This window comes from Uloborus diversus, chromosome 1 (assembly GCF_026930045.1).
Source record: "Uloborus diversus isolate 005 chromosome 1, Udiv.v.3.1, whole genome shotgun sequence".
Classification (NCBI taxonomy): Eukaryota; Metazoa; Arthropoda; class Arachnida; order Araneae; family Uloboridae; genus Uloborus; species Uloborus diversus.
Genome location: NC_072731.1, coordinates 39,105,977 through 39,126,762, shown reverse-complemented (window position 1 = coordinate 39,126,762; position 20,786 = coordinate 39,105,977). Strand labels below are relative to the sequence as shown.

At 30.9% G+C, this 20,786-nt stretch overlaps 1 protein-coding gene across 1 annotated transcript in view; it reads right to left on the bottom strand.

Annotated features, from left to right (window-relative positions):
• LOC129234377 (histone deacetylase 4-like) overlaps positions 1-20,786 on the bottom strand; it is a 126,805-nt gene that overhangs the window by 29,703 nt on the left and 76,316 nt on the right. The window contains exons 4-8 of the mRNA XM_054868370.1: positions 19,470-19,529; positions 15,570-15,669; positions 12,168-12,282; positions 10,485-10,534; positions 5,113-5,238 (exon numbers count right to left, since the gene is read on the bottom strand). Of these exons, the coding sequence (XP_054724345.1) occupies positions 5,113-5,238; positions 10,485-10,534; positions 12,168-12,282; positions 15,570-15,669; positions 19,470-19,529 (451 nt within the window). The remainder of the gene's footprint in view (positions 1-5,112; positions 5,239-10,484; positions 10,535-12,167; positions 12,283-15,569; positions 15,670-19,469; positions 19,530-20,786) is intronic.

Sequence of the window (20,786 nt, the reverse complement as noted above, 5' to 3'; positions counted from 1 at the left end):
GTACTTTTCCAAATATAAAAATCAAGAAAGTAATCATCAGCATCGTATTCCAATATTTTATTTATCATTTATTTATTTAATTAATTAACTGCTGTTATTATTATTTTTATTTGAGAAAAAAATAAATGCTTTTTCATGAAAATAAGATTTTGGATATTTTAGCAAATAAAGTTATTCAATGTACTAGTAGATTTCTGAAACATATTTTTGCTTACTTTATGTTTAGAATCATATTTACAGTTTCATTAAAGTTCAAAATTGAGTAAAGAAATACTTATTGGTGAAAGCAAACTCTGTAGCATTTTAAAAATTTAATAATGAAGTTTTCTGGTTCAAATTCAACAACTGTCTTTATAGTATCTTTCTTCATTTCCTTTCTTTTCAACTCGACCCGTTAGCGTTCTTCTTGGAGGCATAACACAAACATTTTGTCTATCTGCTTCTAAACAAAAATGTCAGTCTTTACTTTTAAAATAATAACACTATTCTAAGCATTCTACGAATAAACTTTTGCAACCATCGTCAATCTTAAGTAGCTAAATATAAATAACTATAATATAACTTGAAAAAACATTGTAGCTGCGTTGGAAGCGAAATCGCAGAGATAAAAGCCAAGCAACGTTGGAAAATTTTCCTTAAAATTACACAAAAACTGTCCTTAAAATTGCATGAAAATGGTATGAACTATTTCAATCGTGAGCAAGGTTTGAAGATTTAAATTCCTAAAACATTGATTTCAGCTATTCTAATAGACTTTAAAGCTTAATAAATAAATAAATAAAATAAATAAACCACTCGGGATTTTTTCTTTTCCTCTTTCTCTCTCTCTTGTTTCCAAAATGCGAAATTTATGGAAAAACTAGCTTTAAAAATAAAGGAATAAATTATTTAAAATATCAATCTCTTTTTGAAAGTTTTTCATGAGAAGTATAATTCAATGATCCAAATCAGTTTTCTGCCAAATGTGAAGATTCTGATGGTATAAAAAGAAATGTGCCCAAATAGCCGGAAATTGAAAAACTTTGAATAAAATCTCAGACAGTGATCGTAAATGCACTAAAATTATATGAGGGGGAAGAAGGAGGAAAGAAAAAGGAACTGAAAAATGTCTCGGGTAAAAATCAAAGGTCGAAAAAATCACCCCTTTCTCTTCAAAATGAGCAAAAGACTGAAACTTTCGCCAACACGCAAAAATAAACAAATAAATAACTAAAAAATTTAAAAATGCCGCTGAGCCTTGGATTTCTTATGATTTCAACGTTAATAATTACAGACGTTCTAATGGGCCAGGAAAGTTCGAGCAAAACACATCTTCGTCAAAAAATCAGACCTTCTGTTTAGGTAGAAAAAGTAAAGTATAAGTTATTTCTACTGCCAAAATTCGAAAATTTATGTGATAACCTCGTTTAAAATTTGGACAAAAACTGAACAAGTGAAATCTTCTTCTTCTTTTTTTTTTGTGCACACACCTACGGCACCGTCACAGTGCAATTCTTATGATATGCATTTTATGCGGGGGGGGGGGCAATATTATTGTACGAATAGAACATCGATACCAGTATATGTTTGAATAGAAAAATGGATATTTTGAATGCCTGCATTAGCAAGCATAAGCAAATACCGGCGTTCATGTTTCAAACACAGTTCTTATGATATGCGTTTTATGCGGGGGGAGGGGGGCAACATTATTGTACGCATAGAACATCGATACCAGTATATGTTTGAATAGGAAAGTGGATATTTTGAATGTATGGATTAGCAAGAATAAGCAAATACCGGCGTTCATGTTTCAAATCAAATCTTTTTTTTTTTTTTTTTTCATGCACCGGACATGACTTTTACTTTTCGTCTACACTTTTCGTGAAAACTATGGGTTGTATAGGTACAGTTCTTTGTTTCCTTTCTTTTTTTTCAACTTCTAGATAGAAATCTGACGCACATATTTTGGCATTATAATTATATAAGATTAAAAGCGGCACTTCTCTTTGACTGTAACTATTCTTCTTATTTTGCTATCTTATTTATTCAATTCGAACCCTAGAACACTTTTTGAAAATATTCTATTTGCATGAGACACATATAATTTAGAGTTTCTGTTGGCACAGATTTCATGGAAGGAACTCAAACAAAGCCTACATCATCTACAAGAAAAACCAGCGACGCTATTGCATAACGCTCTCAAAAAGCAAAATAAAACGAAGACCTTGAAAGCAACGTAAAGCCGGAATACCGTGGAATTCCTCTTCCCCTAAAACGTTCGAATTCGAACGCCCCGCACACATTTTCCCATTAATTGATCGCCTTTCCTGGAACATCCGGGGCCTGCGCTTTTTCCTCGGAAAAAGCCAATTAAGTGGAGGCCTTGACCGAGTTTTTTCCATCCCTCACACCCTTTGGCGCATTGAGTGGAAAAGAGCGACGATTTGAAGGTTGGGCAAAAGAAAAAGCAATAAAAAAAAAGAGCAACTTAGAGAATATTTCATTAATGTCCAACGATATAGTTTGTCATCGGTGACTAAGCTTGATGGATAGTTTGAAGCGAAGGGAATATGGAAAATAGTGGGTAATATGTGAATGAAAACAGTAATAATACTTATAGATTAATACTTTATTTAGGTCCAACGATACAGTTTGTCATCGGTGCCTAAGCTTGATGGAAAGCTCGAAACGAAGGGAAGATGGTAAATAGTGGGTAATATGTGAATGAAAACAATAATAATACTTATAGATTAATACTTTATTAAGGTCCAACGATACAGTTTGTCATCGGTGCCTAAGCTTGATGGAAAGCTCGAAACGAAGGGAAGATGGTAAATAGGGGGTAATAAGTGAATGAGAACAATAATAATACTAATTGATAACTCTTCCTTATATGCATAGTTCCTTAACTAGCAGACAAATTCGGCAACTCTACCTCAAATGTTTTAGAGCACTATATAACTCTATTTTTAGAGAAAAGTTAAAAAAAAACTAACTTCTAAACAGTTTATAAAAATTGATTTTTGCGTTCGCAGTTGCTTTGTATAATGCCTATAGTTCCACATTATTCTGGACTTGTGTTCTCACAACCAACTTAGGCTAAAAAAAATAATTCTAACATTGAGAAATTGAGCATTAAAAAAAAAAAAGGGCTAGGAAGAGAAGAGAAAAAAGTGCTGACATCATTTGAAAATATTACAATAAAATGAAGCTGAAAATGATTTATATATTTTTAATAAAGGAATAAATAAATAGACTGGTAAATAAACATAAGTTAAAAAAACAAATAATTAAATAAAATTCAAATGCATTACACTTTGTAGATGTTTGGTGTTTATAAGTGTTCATAATCTTTTAAGTTTTGAAGCAATTTATCGGAAATATTAAACTGGCTAATTTTTAAAGGGAACCAATATTGTTAAAACAGTAAATGAAATAAAATTTACAAGAATAGAAACAAACTGAAATAGGACTATGACTAACCATATTTAAAAAATAAAATTACATTTAAATTTTTCAACAAATTTAGCAATTGCGAAGTGAAGAGGAGCTGAAACAGTTAAAAAATTAATAACAAACCCCAAGGAAATCAGTCTCCCATCCCTGTATAGTTTGTTTTGCTACACTTATACTATTGCGGCAGTGAAACAACTTTCACTTTTGCCCATGAGAACTGGAGGGAATTATTTCAAGTCTCCCTACCTTGTAAAGTTTGTTTCGCTACAATTGAACTATTACGACAGTGAAACAGTTTTCACGTTTACACACGAGAACTGGGGGGGGGGGGGACTTAACGATGGTTTCCTTAACGGCAAAGTTCGTTTCACAATAATAATAATATTCCTGCAATTAAACAACTTTTCCGTTTGCACCCGATAACTAGAAAAACGATAAATCCCTTCATTAAAAAAAAAAAAAAAAACGCTATAAAATTAGAGATGTTACTGCGCCAACTGAATTAACTTAAAAAAATAATAATCAATATTAATAGTTTTTAAAAACAAACAGCAATTTATAGTTGCCGACATAAAAAAAATAAATGTATTTAAAATCGGAGAGAATTAATATGAATTGTTCATTCCGAACATTAAAAACAACAACAGTAGTAGAAGATCTACAGAAAAGCAACTTCAATTTCTTATGAAATCGATAGCTTTTAATAATTAACAACGGCAATCTAAACTGCGCTTGGATTTTTTTGTTATTTTTTAACAGCCCGAATTAACGTCCGTACTCATAAAATGAAAAAGAACTGCCGAAAATTTTCGTCGAGAAATTTATTTTATTTTTTTCTCGAATTTGATGTTTATTGAAAAAAGCATTTTCCTTGAGCTCTTTATGGATGATTAGCAATTGTCAGAACTAATTATAGAGCGGGAGAAAATGGTATCATTTCAAAAGCTACAGTTTGCATTATTTTTTTACGTATACTAATACTGTGAAAACTAAGAAAAAACATATTAAATTCGGTTAGGGAAATGTATTTAAGTGGGAGTGACATGTAAATATAATATAGAGTAGAAAATAACAAATGGTAGTAAAATACCAATAATACTTAAACTGTATGGATGGTACAAGATTCTTCTGATTTCGACATATACCCATGACCAAATTTTGCAATAAAAAAAATCTTACGACCTTATTTTAGCAAAATAAAAGCGATATTTTACTGTCGTTGTTTTACGATTAAAATTAATGCATTGAACAAACATTATAGGATATGATGGTTTTCAATACAAACAATTAACCTATTTGAAACTTATTGTTTAATTTAAATGATATCATTTTCAACTTCTTTAATTAACTTGCTACTTTTTTTTTGATTTGGTAAAATTACCAATTTATTTTAAGTATTTAATTTAATGAACTGTTTAATTAAAGGTTGAAAACTTGATAACTGATTTTAGGGATCATTTCAATTATTTAAAAATTTAATATCAATTTTCATTTTTATCAATTTCCAAAACAAATTTAATCAAAATAATACGGCAGTCCTACTCATAAAAAGCCAAATTTAGCCTTCTATTTTGATATACTTTTTAATCCACATTATTAATTTCCTTAAAATAAAAAAAATAAAATAAACTTTGCTTTGACTTGAAGTGAATTAAGTCATAGGTTTGAGCTACATACTTGATAGAGCTGTACGTCGCTTTATAGGTCCTGGTCCTTTGTCCTTCCTCCTCAATAAAGGACTACTCCTGCGGTCAATGACCTTCTGTTTCAAGACCGAACGGACTTTGAGGTTAGGTTCAGATGCTATAAATGGCACGATGCAGAAGAACAAATCACATGCTATGCTTGTTAGTAACTTACAAAATGCAATTAACACTCGCACACAATTGCAGCATACACACATATCCATGATGCCTTTTCAAAATATTGCCTTTAACAATCATAAGTATCATACAGCATATCATATTAAATCAAAAGTACCAGTTTAAGATAAGTGATTTTCAAAGCTGAAACAGCATATCAAATTCACGTTACTGCGCGTTTAAACATTGGAATCGATTTGTTCAAGTTAGTGTTCAAATAAATAAGTGTCCTCATAAGTTTTACTTGAGATTTTTTTAAAGAAAGTAAATACTTCACAGGGTTAGTTCACATAACAAAAAGAATTTTCTTAAGTCTATATTAATATTATAGAGTAAGATCTTTAGTAGCTTACTGTCCTAACAGAGTTTCAACCTACCAAAAGTTTTGTTCACAAATTTGTTTTGATATTTTTAAGCTATGAGATGAATACAGGGTTCGTTCATACTCAATTTCAGAAATATAATGAAAGAGTTTTGGAAGAGTTTTGAACGATTACTTTTGGGCAATCCTTAAACGTTGTCACACTTTTTTTTCAACAGATTTGACCCCTTCCACTTTCGTCACGCTTCACCTTACTCCTTCCTTTGTCACATGTCATATTTTTCATAAACATATTGTTATAATAACTGTGTGATGTCACTTTTTGGCACCCCCTCTCTTCCCCTTGTTACAATTTCATGAGCCCGTCTCCTTCTCAAGGCATGACATCACTTGTGGCTGACTCTTTTTACAATGTTAAAAATGTGATTTACTAAACAATTGCTTTTTTAACACAAACATTTAATATAGTACACCTATTTATATATTTTTTAATATTTAAATATTAACTAGACATGACTTTTGCTGCTGAGAGTGTGGTGGAGGGAAAAGCAATAATCATAAAACTTGAAAAGATAGCCAAGCATTATTTAAGAATGATTTACTTTACTTATGAAGTGTCTTAGTCATCTAATGATATTTTCACGTTCAACTTTTATGACTTTTATAACCAATTTGTAAATCCATATCTTTATGAAAAAACAAAATCTATTAGATTAAAATCGCTCTTATACCTTCGCCCTTGTGACGAAGTTAAGTTGTCGATAGAAGTATTTTAAATTACTGTTGTAGAGAAAGATTATGTAGTCTTGATCTAAAAAAGAAGGAGTTTTGAAGGAGTTAAAACCGAAATAAAGGAGTTTGAAGGGTCCTTCAAAAAATATCCTAAATGAAGGAGTATTGGAGGAGTTCAGAAAGAGCGTACGAACCCTGTAGGAGTAAATAACTTTCCCTTACGAGAAAACACGTTTGCTTCAGTTCAAATTATTCCTAATCCTGTGATGCTTCAAAACCTTTAAAAGAAATACTTAAACATAAATAAAACGCTTAAAATTTTGAAAGCTCTTGTGTTTTTTGTTTACATAGTAAACAACACAAGCATTATTTCCCTCACGGTTTATAAACTGATTTTTTTTCTTCTCATACTATAATTAAGCCCAAACAAAAGACAAAATTAGTGTCATTTTTTTAATAATCCTTATTAAACTTATTAGGTTAGCTATTACTATTTTATTGATTTATTAATTTCAACACTATTATGAATCTATAATTTTACTGATTTGATTTAAATGAATGAATACTTTTTGAGTGTACAATCTTTCGAAAAAAGATTTTTTCCGTAGTTCCACACAAAGATGCAATATAGAAAAGATTTAAAAAGGCATGTTATGTCTCATAACATTTTTAGCACTCAATAAATATAACCATATCGAAGTACTAGGTCAAGAGGTTCCTCGCTTGCTTTCCATTAATTTTGCAAAATAAACTACAAAAATTCTCAATAATAATACTTTTCCTTTTGTTTCACTTATAAGAATTTCATTTCTTTATTTTACTCCTTACACAACACATTTTTTTAAAAAACATTTTGGTACTTTTTAACAAACAAACATGTTTTAAACTTACTTTTCCGACACTCTAAATATTGCTCCTCGGAAGTAGAAGTAACACAACGCGAAATTTGAAAGCATTTATTATTAATTCAAAATTAAAATTTACAAGTTTTCTTGCCACAAAGCTTTCATTTATTGAACATAACTGGCGCATAGTGGCACATTAAATATATTATCAATAGTCACAAACTACTTAAATTTCATAATTTAGAATTTTTAAATATTAAAAATTTTACAATACAATATTAATTTGAACTTTTAAAACTAATCATTTAATATATCAAAAATATTTTGCGCGTATTGTAGCAGTTGAGAATAAATCAATCTATAGTACTAGTTTTTCTCACAACCTAGATTTTCTCCAATGCTATTTTTATTAATTAATTAATTATTATTATTATTATTTTGAGATGTGTCACTTCTGTAGCGTGGGTGCGACATGATGACAGCTACTTCAATCTTGAATTAAAATTTTATTTAAAAGGCACATATTTTTTTCAACTCTTTATCAATATTTCAAATGAAATGTGAATGAATATATAATGAAATAAAAATAATCAGCATCAGATAAAACCATGTAACTAAAAACTAAAAATAATTTAAAATATCAAATAAAAGCACTTTAATTTATAGGCATACACATATGAGGCAGTGAAAAGCAAAGGGATGTTAGTGGACATTTTCAAGTTTTGAGTAAAACGCGTTTAAAGATAATTTCATAGGTAGGCGGCCATTGATTTTTTTTCTAAATCATGCTGCATAGCAGCACCTATACTACCAGGGTTACTAATACCATTTCTTGCCCCGAGACAGAACAGAGGTTCACCTACCATTTGTACTGGTTATCTCAAAATTTTTTATTCTGCCACTTATTATCTCTTTGCTTCTCACTGCCTGATATAGGACATAAGAGTCAACTAAAAATTGCTAAAATTACCATTTGCAATGAACTGAAGGAATTCAATGCAAACAATTCAGTAAAGTTGCTTACGCAAATTATTTCCACATTTTTGAAGTGACTTTATGAATTACTAGTGGTACCCGTGGCTTTGCCCGTAGTTGAAAATTAAAAGGTCATTCGATTCGCCTGTATATTTACAAATAATGGATGACGAATTTCTCGCCAATTGTCTATGTTCATTCGCTTTCCCATTCCACGTCATGATAATTTCGTAATTTACACGTCCATCTTAGGTACAAACCCCTATGCTACAAACTAACTTTGTTCCAAATTTCAGGAAAATCGGCAGAGATCCAGACATCCTACAGACATCCAGACAAAGAGACTTTGAACTTTATTATTAGTAAAGATTAGTCAGAAAATATCTGGTACATAAAGTGCATCGTTCTACACATTCCCAAAGATCATTTAAAATTATAAGGTTATTATAAAAGTGAAACGCAAACAAACAAAAAAGAAAACGCTTAAAAAATAAATTTAGTAGTGTCAATTTAAGAGACTATATCAAAATAAATAAATAAATAGTCTTAGAATTTATTAAAAGGAATCAATTCCAAGACATTTAATAAATTCTGTCAGACATTCAGTTACTTTAATTAGACTGTATTCACTAGTTCTTATAAAAATGGTCAGTTTGAAACTTAACCGAACTTTAAAATGAAATTTTTTTATGTATTTAAAAGTAATATCTTTAAAATTCTAAATAACCAAGATAAAAAAACATAGTGAACTAGAGAACGAAAAATAAATGAATTTTAAAGTTTTGAATAACTTAAATCCTTCAATTTAGTATTGAAACACCATAAATCCTACTAACGCTACAAATAAAAGTTATAGAGCATACATTCTGTATTGATGTACGATTAATTGATACACACATGATGAATATCTTAAAGCTTTTAGACAGTAAATAAATAAACAAATATAATAAACATAAGCACACACTCAAAGCAAAGAATCTTAGAAAGAGTTTTATTCAAACTTATTCTGCTTTTCCTTTCTCTAAAGCAACTTGAACCTTTCTTCAACTTTATAGCTGCTTATGTTACGACCACGTGAGCTGGTTTGAAATGTTGCGATGTTGAACAAATTGAAAATAACATACGTATACTAATACAATATCTAAAAGGCAGCATGATGCAGCAAAATTTTTATTGCAAGCGATTGTTCTGTTGTGTACTAAATGTAAGTAATATTGTATGAAAAATCCACACTTATTGCAGTGAAATAGCCGATTTCTAAAACGTTATAGTCCCAAACAGAGAAAACATAACGTAAAGAATTATAATTTATGCAATTTCAGTCGATATATTTTAATAAACGTTGTGAAAGCTGAATTTTACAGTCCCTCTGAATATCACTTTGTTACCAATGGTGATTAGAAAAGAACAGTAAAACAGGCCCTTATAACGGCAGATAACTTGATATAATGCCTGGAAATGAGGGGGGAGGGTGTCTTTATTTTAACATTTATCAGTAGCAGTTGAAATTACTAATGAAGTTTAGCCCAAGAACACATTAAAGTCTCATTAAACTGAAACTGATAGCTCAATATGATACTTAATTATAATTGCAACAGTCTTTACTTTGTTATTTTGTTTGTAGTAAAGCTTTTGAAAAGGCAACATGTCAAGTGTAATAGAATGCAATGGATCTAAAGTTCACACATTTGTATTGTTAGTAAAAGAGCAACTAATTCATTCACTATCATACTTTTAAATTTCGTTGATTAGTAACACTTTCATTTCAAATATAAAATGATAAGATTGTGTAAAAATAATATAATAAAGTGGGCAATGTACATCAATCATATTTCATGCAAAAAGTTATGAAAACAATATTTATGATTAATTAAAATCGTTAAAAGTTTTATTGTAAGTTTTTTAGGAAAAAGAGTATCGCATTGTGTAATGCTTGATGAATGAATAATTGAGAATGACATAAAGCCTTATTTTGGTCATAAAATGTTAATATATTTATATTTGTGCAGACTGAGAAAAAAAAGGGTAATAAAGTGTTAATATTAATATATATAACTGCTGTGAAACAGCGAAAATAAGGTAAATAACGGTAAGATTGTTTTGAATTAAAAAAAAAAAAATAGCCAGTCTAAGGAATAAAACTAATATTTAAAAAAAGCAATGCAGCACTTCAGTTTAGAGAGTTAAATTAGTGTTTTGTTAGTGAAGTCATTAAACTGCCTATTATATATTTAAGAATAATGTTAGTATACAAGAAATGGAATCAATCGTGCAATGCAAGAGATCAATTGAGAAACAAAACTGAATACATACCTGTTTTTCTGAGAGGAAAATCATCATCATATTTTCCCAAAAGAGCTTGCCTGAAAAATTACATAAAAACATTAAAAAATATGCGTTTTATGAATGAAAATGTATAATAAATATTAAGCTTAAAAAAAATGATTTTGCGTCTTGACTAAAAAGTGCATAAATTTGTTTTGAGTAATCAAAAGGTATTGAATTTTATTTTGAAATAAATCTAACAAAGTTTAATATCGATGAGCAATTCAAAGTTAGTGAAGACCAGAAACTAACGATTATCTTTGGCAGGTTTATCACTCATAACTTTTACGTGAGTCCCGACTCCCGAGTTGAGGTTTTAATTGTTACTGTAACTCGGTTTTATACAACTTTCCTCTAAAAAATTTAAGAAGAAAAATCAGATATGGGCCACTGCAAGATTTCTTTATAAACTTCTTAAAAAATACAAAATTTTAATACTTAAAAAATGTTTTTTTTTTTCGGTTATAGTGACCGATCTTACATTAGATTCGGAAATATTGCGAGGATTTTTTTCCTAGACGTGAAATCGGTCGTTTGTAGGAGCCGTGAAATTTATTTCCAAGGCTTAAAATAGGAAAATTGTGAAGACGATGATTGTTATTAATTTCATAATGGAAGGCATACAAATGACTTCAAACTACATATCTTCTGTGAAAGTAAATATCTATTTTGATTTTTAATCTTTAGAGCGTTTGCCTTTTTGTATTTAAAAAAATAATAATAGTAAAACACTTAAAAATGTCCAATTGTTTATTCTCCCCCCCCCCAAGATGCTAAATTCTTGCGGCGTACAGTACAACCTCGTTTATCAGAAATAACTGAGACCAAACGTAATCCGGATGTCAAAAATCCGGAAAATCCGGGTAGTTTGGGGGAAACAGCAAACATAATTAAATAAAAATCTTTCTTTACATTTGAAAGTATAACTTTCTACGTTTAATATACTTTTATGCGTGTAGGAAAATGCTTAAAAAGTTATCCCTTTTCGAAGTGTTGTTTTTAACGCTCGTACTTGACTAGACGCCCCTAATTTTTTAAGTAATCAAAAAACCGATTACAGTTGGTTTTCTGTTTAACGACGCTCTAGTTAACGACCTTTTCTGTTTAAAGACGACTTTTCACAGCCCCGGACTCTCAACTGTAGTTTTAGAAAAATTTTGGTTAAGGACGCGATTTACTTAAGGACGATTTTTCGCGGTAACTTGGAGCCAACTGTATTTAACAGACGCAAAAAAAAGTAGTGTGAGGTTCACACCAGATTTTTTTTGGTCGTAATGAGACGGCTTATTTGAAGATTTGCGTTGCTTTTTACCTATACTACTCGGATTTTCCAAATGTTCGATTATCCGGATTACTTTATTTCTAAGTTAGTCCGGATAAACGAGGTTGTACTACATATCCATCTATCCATTTAAATCAGAGGGGAAAAAAGTGATTTGATGCCATATCTAGTGACCGGTTTATAGGTTTATCGAAAGTAGCTGATCAAGACTCATGGACACTTATCAATGCTTCAATTATTTATTCACGTTTCACTGTGGAAATGGTGACATAGTAGCCACATAAATTTAACTGCAGGTAATTCATTTAAAAAGAAAAAAAAGGAAGAAAAATAAAAGAAAGAAAAACAAAAAAGAAAACTAGCCGCTAATGGAAAATAAAATAACTCACCAGTTCCGGTAGTTGGATGGAGATTTATTTGTGCTATTAACTGCAGCCTCGCGTTGTTTCTTGCTTAAGACGAATTCTTGCAATCTTTGTTTTACTTCTGATGATGCTATGGCACCTGAAAATAAAAGGGCACAGGTTTTGAATTCTAAATAGTAACAAGCTTCACAAGTTTAATAAAAATTTAAATATTTGAAAAGAAAATATGTTTCATAAATAATGCCTTAGCTATGGTACTCATTTTAAAAAGGAAGTGGAGTAAAATGCATAATCCAATACCCCTGTATGGGTTATGCATTTGAGTGTGAGTGGTGTACAAACTTTCTTTGAATATGAATTCAAATATTTTTCTATGCAGAGAAAAGCTAACAGCAAGCTTTCGAATGTGTAGTTTTTTTAATACATATTTTTAAAGTGGTTGATGATATAAAAAAAAGAACAACCCAAAGTTCTTTAGTAAATTATTCTCAGGCTGCACACTGAAAAATACTCCTTGAAAACATCGATGCTCTAATTTGGGAAGCACCAGCTTAGCCCTATGAGGGCCATAAGCATTGTGGTGAAATATGGAAGTTTGCGGTGTTTAAAAAAAAAAAATATTTTGTTTCCGTAATTCGTGTTAAGTTTCTGATGCCCCAATAACATGAAAAAAAACAGAAAAAAAAAACAGTTATATGGTATTTGTATTCAATAGTTCATAAAAAAAATATGAATTTAGGAAACACACATGTCTTATAATGGTCCTTAAAGGATTCTTTCTTTCTCGTCCCGCCCCTATTTTATTGCGACTTTTCAAGAAATTTTGTGAAATTAACAAATGTTTTCGAGAAAAAATCAATTGCCATAAATTTATAAGAAATAAGAAATGTAACGAAAGATCCTCTACTGCTAGTATAGCGCGATTATTGATTATTTGCATACAAAGGTATGCATTCTATTTCTCAGGGAAGTTTCTCGTGGGGTCACCAACCACCATAACTTCAAAAACGTTCATTAAAATACAAAAGTAAGTCATTTTAAAGATCTTTTTCCACCGCTATTGCCAAAAAGTAAACGTTACACATTTTGGTCCTTTTTCGAAAAATTTCATTAAAAAAGCAACAGGAGAATTGCATCGCACGTTTTTGTGATCACAACTGTTAGTTTTTTCCTTTTTCTTTTTTTCAAAAATTGACGTAAACTTTTAGTTTTGAAGCTTGCAAATTCTGAAAAAGATTCCCTTTTCCGATTTTTGGTTGCTTTTATGCAAAAAACTGAATGATAGAACTTACTTCGTCTAGCGAAAATTTTAAGAAAAGTTCGTTTTTGCGATTGATATTGACTTATTTTAAGCCAAAAGATTTTTTAAATCCGTAAATTAAATCACAAACAGAAATAATACAGATCAGCAAAAGAAAACAGAATTCTAGAATCCGCACTAGTTGAAAGGTAAAATCATTAAGTTATAGTCAATACTTGGCTCCCTTCTTTTTAAAATTATTTCCTATTATTCAAATCTTACACCTTAAAGAACAAAATAAGTCAAAATCACCCAAGCATCAAACAAAGAGTTTAAGGAAAACGGAAAATTTCGATCTTCCTAGAGATTTGATGGATCCAAACTTGATATGAATAGAGTAGATTACTATTTATTTGAACGTCCTTGAGTAAAAGGATGATTATTTTAAAATGATTGGAAATAAAACCATAAAAAGTATTAGAAAAGAATTAGAATCACAGTACGTTTCTCTTAAGACATTTTCAACTTCTTCTACAAAAAAAAATTTCATTCAAACATTGTTCATTTGAAGATATAAACCTTTTTAAATATTTCCGAGTTCAATTCGAGAATTTAAAGATTCAAAACGTGCTGCATATTTTTGAAATTTGTAGCAAGTAAATTGCAGTGGTACGTAATTTATTCCCCTCGAATGCGGAAAATAGTAGGTGCTTCCGTTTTGCTACTAATTTACAAGAAAGAGCGTTCATTTTATTGAATAAAATTCTTCAAGGAGAAAGCAAATTAAAGGAAAAAAAGGTCTATATGCAAGAGTGAAGGGACTGGGATATGGAGTATTGACGTGTGATGTACTTAACGTCTAAATATCGATACCGGATTTAAAAGCTGTATCGATACTGATCGAAGAATCAGCACCTGCTTTTACTGAAAACTGATACAATAGAAAATCATAACGGTACTGTTATTTAGTTCGGCTTAAAGCGCAGTTTATACCGCAGGAAGGTAACTGCATGTAGCCACAACTCTTAATTGATAAAGAAAAGGGACTTTTTGTTTTTCGGACACATAATTAGTGGAAAAAAGCATTAATTTCCAGGTTTTACGAGAGCAAATTATCCTAGATATTAAGTTATTTGATAGATGAAGACTTTTTTCTTGAAAAAACAGTGAAATTAAACACATTAAAAATATACATCATGTAATGCTTTGACAATAAAGCGATATTTTGCCAACCTAATGGAGATTATGTTCCCGATTCTCAACAATTTACGTAAAAAATATAACGCACATATCAGACCAATAAAAAGTTATTTTAACTACAAATTTAATGGCTCTAAAAAATTAACTTTTTCAATCATACAAAAAGGCAATTTCACGGATCTTGTCTCGCACGTAACTGCTAATATACTTAAATAAAATCATTAATTAAAAAAAAAAGATAATGAAAAAATTTTTGTTAAATAGGAAATTACAAACAAACGTTCGAATTATTGAGGAGAAAATTTTTTTCATGACTTTTTAAAATTATTATTTTTAGTGAAATGTATTAGCTGCCACATGTGGGAGAAAATGGCGGTTTTTCCATGGAATGATTCTAAAGCACAATAAGTAATTTTTTTTTTAACCAAATGTACCGTTTTATTGAGATGAAAGAGTCGTTTAGTCAAATAGAATTTGTAAAAAAGCCTGATTTTAATAAACGGAATTTTATGAAAAAGGCAGCAAAACGGATCCGATATGAGTGGATCGCCTCCTGCCTTTTGCATTTGAATCTTCGTTATAAAAAACGACTACCTTTAAAAGAAAAGACGGTAAATGTAGCTGGAAAAGGTAAGGCAGCCGAAAGTTTCCTAAAGCCTTACCTTTTTGAGGGCGTTCTCTAAGTTTCAGTATTAAGTACTGAATATTTTGATGTGGAATGTCAGTACCCAGTGCTGTAGGTGAAAAAAAAAGTTGGGGAGTTCATATGAGGTTTGGTGGGAATCATCAAAAGAAAAGGTGGTTTGAAACCAATTTACATTACATTTGACTTATTCTTACAAGTAAAAAGAAATATTTCGGCTGACGGAGCTTCCCCCTCCCCCCCCCCCCCTGCCCAACCACAGCCCTTCCCGTATTTGACGCTACACGCAGGCACTCATAGTCATATGACTATCCATACTTCAAAAAATATTTTAAAAAATTACTTTGCTCATGTTTCTCCTTCTTTTTCAGTTGCTCTAATCTTTCCATATCCCTCCTTTCCTTCTGCTCTTCTTCCATTTTTCTTTGGTGTTCTAGATATTCCTACAAAGATAAGGAATGAACTTTTCAACATTCTGAACGATTTACAGTACTGAAAAAATAAAACATTAAGTTAGAAACTTAAAACAAGCAAAACTACTTTAATATTTCTGTCAAAATATAAACTGTTATTAGTTTTATGGGTATTTTCTTTCAATATCAAATTAAAAAAGAAATCTCATTAAAACATGTTTTTATCTAAATTCCTTCTGGAAACTTCAAAAGAGGTTTAGTGTACACATCATTTCCAATTTTTCGCCGTTTATTTTGAAAATGAGGCAAGTAGATTTTTTGTTATTGCGAGGAATTTAAAGTAAGGTGTGTCGATAATTAGTGTGATCAATGAAGAGCTAAAACTTTAATTTCCTAAATATTAGTATTCTGACTTTTTTTAGCTCTGAATTGTTACAGATGTAAAACGTATTACACAATGTTTTTCATGATTACCATAATCTTTTTTTTTTTAATTCAAAAATAGACTTGCCCCAGTTTCAAAATTAACAGCTGTTCCATTGTACAGCTTGATGAATACATAATTTTTACACACACATAATTTTTTCCTCAAAAATGAAAAAGACTCAAGTTGCTTTTGTGCTCGACCAAAAACTTGCTTTTCTCAGCAGTTTTATTTCTGCGTTTCTCACTTCCCACGCATATTTCACGCTATCTTATAAAAATTTAAGAGAATTAATGTCTTTTAGTGGGATCTTTCGCATACCACATGCCTTTTCTTTATTCAAAATTTAAGAGCGATCCCAAATTACAAAACCGAATGTTTTGATAAAATGTGTAGTTGTGCGTCAGATTTATGCGTCAGAAAAAACTTAAACATTTCAGATTCTTTCAAACGTAAAAAAATGCTTCAGATCATGTAAAAAGATTACATTTTAAGTCAGGAAAAATTCAGCGACATCTTGTAAAAATTCAATCAAAAATTCTTTAAAAAAAAGAAAGAGAAAAAAAAAACCCTTCCATCTCTAGTCAATAAAAATATGGAAATTTTTTAAAAATTATTTGCATGAAATTTACGTAACTGCATCTATCATATTAGTAAAATCATGTTGATATTTCTCTTTGCAGTAATAGGCAGGACACCTTTGCTCAGATCATAACGTGTACCCCTCCCAGTTTAATCAAATTTTGAAATATGAAAGTGAAAAAAAGTTTGAATCTCACTTTTTCCCAGCCAGGGCCCTTCTTCGCCCGGACCTCATCACTATTGTACTCCACTGGCCTCCCCCACGAGGGAGCCATGGTAATAAGCTGCAGAAAGTATCTTTTTAAAACATTCATAAAAAAACTATTTGATATCAACGACATGTGAAGAAAGACTTCTTGCCATTGCTAATAAATTTAAACATTGAAAACTTGCGGATGAAATTCGCAAAATTATAGAAAAAAACTTGGAACGTTACTCTTTCAAACTATCAATTTTTTTTCGTAAGACATCTGAATTACATTCAATAACAACGGCTTCGTCATCAATGAGTTTTTACAGAAAAGATGGTACTATTAAAATTTTCATTCTCCCTCCAAACCTGTAAAGCCTGCCCTGTATATACATTATATATGTTACTGACCTAGGAATTTAAAATAAAGAAATAAATCTAAAATTGAAACTTCTTACATCTATATTTAAGTGCTCCAGTAGTTCAGCAGAGAAAGATGAACTACACGCCCAGGGCCAATGACTACTGAGAGAGCATTTTCCAAGTTTCGGAAGGGGCTACTTCCGTCCGGAATTTTTACTTACGAAATTTTTTTTATCGATCATTAGAATGTTGCAATTAGTCCCAGTATTTCCACTCCAGCTATTAAGAATTTTCCACCCCATCAGTAGAACTTTTAAAATTAATTCCTTGGATTTCTTCCTAACCATTAGGACTTTTTCGTTAGTCACATGGACCTTCCTTTTAGTCATTATGCTATTTTTATCCAAATAATAAGATTATCTCTTGATTATAATCATTTTACGTTTAGCCATTACGGCATTTTCTTAGCCATTAAGATGTTTACTTCACCGAAATTTTTTCTCGGAGTAACTAGAGTTTACTTTTCCTCAAGATTTTTTCTTTTTCATGAAAATTTCCTCACATACATTAGCATTTTAGCAAATAGGGTTGTGACCTCCAGCTTTTATAAACACAGGCTTGCATATGTTCATGATATTTTACTTACTTGAACCTGCGTTATAATTGGATGCAACAATTAGAAAATTGTATGAGAATTTCAAAAAATCAAAAGACCCTAAAGATGTTATCTATGGTATTATGAGAAGAGAACAGATTTTTAGAAAAAGAATATATGACCGGAAATGCCAGGACCAATAATAGAGAGAGAATTTTCTAATGAGCATGCAATGACGAAAACGCAATTCCTTGAGTTTGGATGTTTCCGAACCTGAATGGTTCGATATGTTCAGAGAACCATACGTATTTACGGTTTGATAAGAATGTAGTGTAAACATTAAAATCTAATGTGTGTAAACACAGAAAAAAAGGAACAAAAGATAGAATGCAATTGTAAAAGATAGATTGGTAAGGCCGTGCAGAAAGGCATAATCGTACACCTTAAACTACTTGTAATACAGTAAACTTATTGCTCGCTTTTTGATTTTACATATATATTTTATATTCAGTGTAGGTAGATGCAATATCACCAACGTTTTTAGTTATAATTTAAATGTATGTCTGAGTGTTGCTAATATTTTTTAGCTATTATGTGCACAAAGTATCGTTGTTTGCCTATTCTTTAGATTATCCGCAGTTTTCGCTTATCCGTGGAATAGGGTGGTACGGTAACCGCGGATAAGCGAAAACCGTGGATAATCCGAATAATAGGTAAACAACGATACTTTGTGCACATAATAGCTAAAAAATATTAGCAACACTCACACATACATTTAAATTATAACTATAAACTTTGGTGACATTGCATCTACATACACTGAATATAAAACATATATGTAAAATCAAAAAGCGAACAATAACACAATCATAAGTTTAGAAGCAAAAATTGTGAAAAGACCCGCGGATAATTCAAACCACGGATAATCCGACAGCCGATAATTGGGAGTTTACTATAATTATTTTAAGAAATGCAATAAATCAAATGAGTTGGTTTTTGATTTTGCTTGTTTTAGACAAATACAGGCGATTTGCCACTTTGATTAATTTCAAGATAACGTGTCATTTTGCACCTGAACATAACCCATCCTTTTTCGTCAAGAAAAGACAAATATTTTTAATTTTTTTTCTGGATATTTGTTATTAAGGCAAGATCAAGCTTCAGAACAAGAATTTGAGCAAATGAAAGGAAAGCAAGACTTAAGATAGGTGCTAGGTGATTATTCTTTTGCACTCAGCCCACTCAGTTATTAACAATGTCCTCAACGAAACCCGCTGCACTAAGTCAAGTAACTCCAAGCATTATCAAGGAAACCAACGTCCCGTTAACCATCTTGACTGGTCTCTAAAGGATCTTTTAAAATTGTTTCCTCTCAGTGTTTTCTTTCTTTAATTGGAAAAAAAACCCTTAATATTCTATGTTCACATTGAATTACATATGATTTTTAAGTTGCCAGCTCATGGATAGGTTAGAAGTATGTCCAAATCCTACGAAAATGCAATGGTTGGCCACAGCAATGCAAAATGAGAAAAAATATTATATGTCGTGATTTAATTATTAAAAGGCTTAACGGATAATAAAAAAATCACACAGACAAAGCACCAAGTCTAAGATCACACTACCAAGGTAAGCATTACAACTTGGAAAAGTAACAAAAAAAAAAGAATCAAACTTACAAGATCGGGATAGTGTGAAGGCAAAGCTGTCCAAGTTCTAAGAGACAAATTTCTGCAAGCCTAAACGCAAGGAAGCAAAAGGAAGGGAGAAAATAAACAAAACAGAATGAACACAATGATGTTATGCAACAAAAAATCATAAAAATATCCTCAACACATGCCAAATAACACAAAATTAAAAGGACAAATAAAGATCTGAAGCTTTTTTTAAAAAAAAAGTTTCAATGTTTACTTTATTCAATCATTTCATGCAATGGAAAGGACGTATTCCTATCATAAGCGAAAATTTTATCTAAATCACAGTACCCGGAGCGTAGCAAACGTGATTGCGAACGCAAATTGCAAACTTGTAAGAGCCACGCCAAAAATTATATGCATAATGTTGCTACAATCTTATTCAAATGCCCTTTTAAATTGCAATCACGTGTTCATAAACATTCTGAAAATATTTTCTTAAATAGGTTTTAAATAATAAAGTGAAAAAATGACTATTTGAAAAGCAAAAGACTAATCAGTGAATCATAAGATATGCATATCCCTGGAGGAAAATGGTGAATTAGACGATGATATGAGAATGGTGTCCTTCAAAACTTGTTAACGTGTTCATAAAAACACGGAAATCATCTTCGTATGAAGCCTTAAAGATGAAAATAGGCTCTGTGATGACAAAGAGTTTATAAACTACCGATTCTTCGGGCACAAGAAATATACCTGAAGCGGCATAACCAAGACTTAACTAAATCGCAAAAAATGTTTTAATGCACAAGCAACTAATGTGTCCAATCTAAGCGAACGGCTTGTCAAATCGGATGTTTCTTTTCAAAAGTGCATTTTATGGTTAAGGTTTAATTTGCAAGAGCTCAGCTTCCATATTTCTTTATTTGCTTTAAAGAACTAAATAGGCGAAATTCAGACTGACTTTAGAATGTTTATTTATGACAACAAGTTCAGAAAAATATAGAACTGCTGCCCCCCCCCTTTTTTTACACATTATGTGTACCCTGCTTGTGGGAGGGGTAATAACATAGCAAAAGCATATGCCGGCCAGAGAGCTGTCAAGACTCGATTAGAATGATCACAAATACTCTAAAACTGTCTGAGGAATGTATCTTCAAATCAATATAGAAAGAATAGTTAGATAATTAAATGTTGTTTAACTGCATTGGTTGAGGAATTCCTCGCCAATTCATTGCCTAAAGATTGGTGCGATGGAAAGAGCGTATTTAACTGTAAAGTTTGGCTAAATTAGCGGTCATTTTGCTCCTACAGTCAGGGGCGTTCACAGACTTTTCGGAGCTCGTCGCAAATGACTTTTGC